Source organism: Orycteropus afer, unplaced genomic scaffold (genome assembly GCF_000298275.1).
Source record: "Orycteropus afer afer isolate SDZICR_OR568_19922 unplaced genomic scaffold, OryAfe1.0 scaffold00464, whole genome shotgun sequence".
In the NCBI taxonomy this organism is placed as follows: domain Eukaryota; kingdom Metazoa; phylum Chordata; class Mammalia; order Tubulidentata; family Orycteropodidae; genus Orycteropus; species Orycteropus afer.
In genome coordinates, this window is record NW_006922051.1 from 1,141,359 (window position 1) to 1,144,089 (window position 2,731).

Consider the following 2,731-nt stretch of genomic DNA (forward strand, 5'->3'; position numbering starts at 1 on the left):
AGAAGGAAGAATGGGCAATCTACTTCCGTAGAGATTCTGCCTTGGAAACCCAAGGAGGGGTCACTATAAGTCAAAATCAACTTGACGGCAGTTGTTTTGTTATATATTATAGATTAGATCCCTCATTTATATATGGAGAAGCTGACTCACAAACCTAAGTGACTGTCAGCAAAACTGTGATAGCTAATTAATTTCATTTAATGTTTTTAGTCATAGAATACGCAGTTCTTCAATTCAGAGTTCTAATGGCAAATACGGATTTGTCATATTTCAGCTTTGAGTTTGATCTGGTGACTTTGGATACTTTTTGACCCAATGTGGACATTTCATTGATTCAACAAGTTATTTCCTTTACCTCTGCTGTGTGTCTGATACTAATTCTAGGTGTTGGGTATAAATTTCTCTCATTTGTAATCAGAATATGTCCCACCTACAGGTGCCTTGGAGCTACCTGCTCTTCTTTAGATTCTTAATGTAATACACGTATTACTTTATTTCTGGTCTCTCAGAACATTACTTCTTTTTTTTCTTCTCTTTAAGGCAATACTGCATTGCATGATTGTGCAGAATCTGGAAGCCTGGACATCATGAAGATGCTTCTTATGTATTGTGCCAAGATGGAAAAGGATGGCTATGGAATGACTCCCCTTCTCTCAGCAAGTGTGACTGGTCACACAAATATTGTGGATTTTCTCACACATCATGCACAGACCAGCAAGACAGAACGTATCAATGCTCTAGAGCTTCTGGGAGCTACATTTGTGGACAAAAAAAGAGATCTACTTGGAGCTTTGAAATACTGGAAAAAAGCTATGAACATGAGGTACAGTGATAGGACTAATATAATTAGCAAACCAGTACCGCAGACATTAATAATGGCTTATGATTATGCCAAGGAGGTAAACAGTGCAGAAGAACTTGAAGGCCTTATTGCTGATCCTGATGAGATGAGAATGCAAGCACTATTAATTAGAGAACGTATTCTTGGTCCTTCTCACCCTGATACTTCTTACTATATTAGATATAGAGGCGCTGTCTATGCAGACTCTGGAAATTTCAAAAGATGCATCAACCTATGGAAATATGCTTTGGATATGCAGCAGAACAATTTGGACCCTTTAAGTCCAATGACTGCCAGCAGCTTACTGTCTTTCGCAGAACTGTTCTCTTTTATGCTACAGGATAGGGCTAAAGGCCTACTGGGCACTACTGTTACATTTGATGATCTTATGGGCATTCTGTGCAAAAGTGTCCTTGAAATAGAGAGAGCTATCAAACAAACTCAGTGTCCGGCTGACCCATTGCAGTTGAATAAGGCTCTTTCCATCATTTTGCACTTAATTTGCTTATTAGAAAAAGTTCCTTGTACTCTAGAACAGGACCATTTCAAAAAACAGACAATATACAGGTTTCTTAAGTTACATCCGAGGGGCAAAAATAACTTTAGCCCTCTTCACTTGGCTGTGGACAAGAATACTACATGTGTAGGGCGGTACCCTGTTTGTAAATTTCCATCTCTGCAAGTTACTGCAATACTGATAGAATGTGGTGCTGATGTGAACGTCAGAGACTCTGATGACAACAGTCCCCTACATATCGCTGCTCTGAACAACCATCCAGACATCATGAATCTTCTTATTAAATCAGGTGCACATTTTGATGCCACAAACTTGCACAAACAAACTGCTAGTGACTTGTTGGATGAGAAGGAAATAGCTAAAAATTTGATCCAGCCCATAAATCATACCACATTGCAGTGTCTTGCTGCTCGTGTCATAGTGAATCATAGAATATATTATAAAGGGCATATACCAGAAAAGCTAGAGACCTTTGTTTCACTTCATAGATGATAATTTGACTGTACATTACCACTGTTAAAGCACGAATTGGTGACAGTTGTTTCATAAATGAGCACTGTTGTGATAACACCAGCATTCATTTAGCTTGATATCATTGTGCTATCATTGGCTAAAACATTATAATCATCAAATTTACAGGATTGGTTTCCCAGTATTTAATATAAATATGTCATATAATATATTGTTAGTGAATTATTGAGAAATGTAATATCATATTCAAATTTCTAAAATTGTTTGCCAAAGGCTTACTGTTTATTCTGGTTTTGTTTGCTGTTGGATGTTTGGGACTGAGTTAACTGTTTTTCAGTGATGTCTTTTTACTTCACTGGTTTGTGAATTTTATACAATTGAAGATCTTTTTCCCCCTGCTTCCTTCTCTAAGCTTTGCTCCTGTTTCCACTTTATTTTTGCTTAATCATTTCTCCTTATCAGTTTTTTCCCCTTGTGGACCCTTGCTAGGTTGTACAAACTTTATGGACTTGTTACCATTTGCAGTTACCATAAGTGCTTTATCTTCTCTATGCACCGGCTTAAACTTGACTGTTGTATGTTAGCATATTTTCTATGCAGCAGTTGGTCAACTTCAACTCAACACACTTTTTTTTTTAAGTTTCTTACAAAGCTCATTTGATGAAAGTACTTTGTAGCATGGCAATTTTTAGAGCTACAGGTTAGCTTTCTGAGCTCACGATCTTTTTTTGTTGTTCTTTCCTTCACATCTGAGATTTCTTTCTCCAATCCACTGAAATTATTGTGTGCTAAATTTGGGAAACAAATCTATTCTAACTCATTAACCCAATTGAAATTTAGGTCTGTCGTCTTAATATATCACGCAGTAAAAGGAAGAGTCTTAAAGTGACCCACCTTTCATG

At 37.1% G+C, this 2,731-nt stretch overlaps 1 protein-coding gene across 1 annotated transcript in view; it reads left to right on the forward strand.

Annotated features, from left to right (window-relative positions):
• The window catches only part of FEM1C (fem-1 homolog C), a 23,595-nt gene extending 21,745 nt beyond the window's left edge, over positions 1 to 1,850 (forward strand). The window contains exon 2 of the mRNA XM_007954521.2: positions 541 to 1,850. Within this exon, the coding sequence (XP_007952712.1) occupies positions 541 to 1,850 (1,310 nt within the window). The remainder of the gene's footprint in view (positions 1 to 540) is intronic.
• Positions 1,851 to 2,731: the final 881 nt, after the last annotated feature.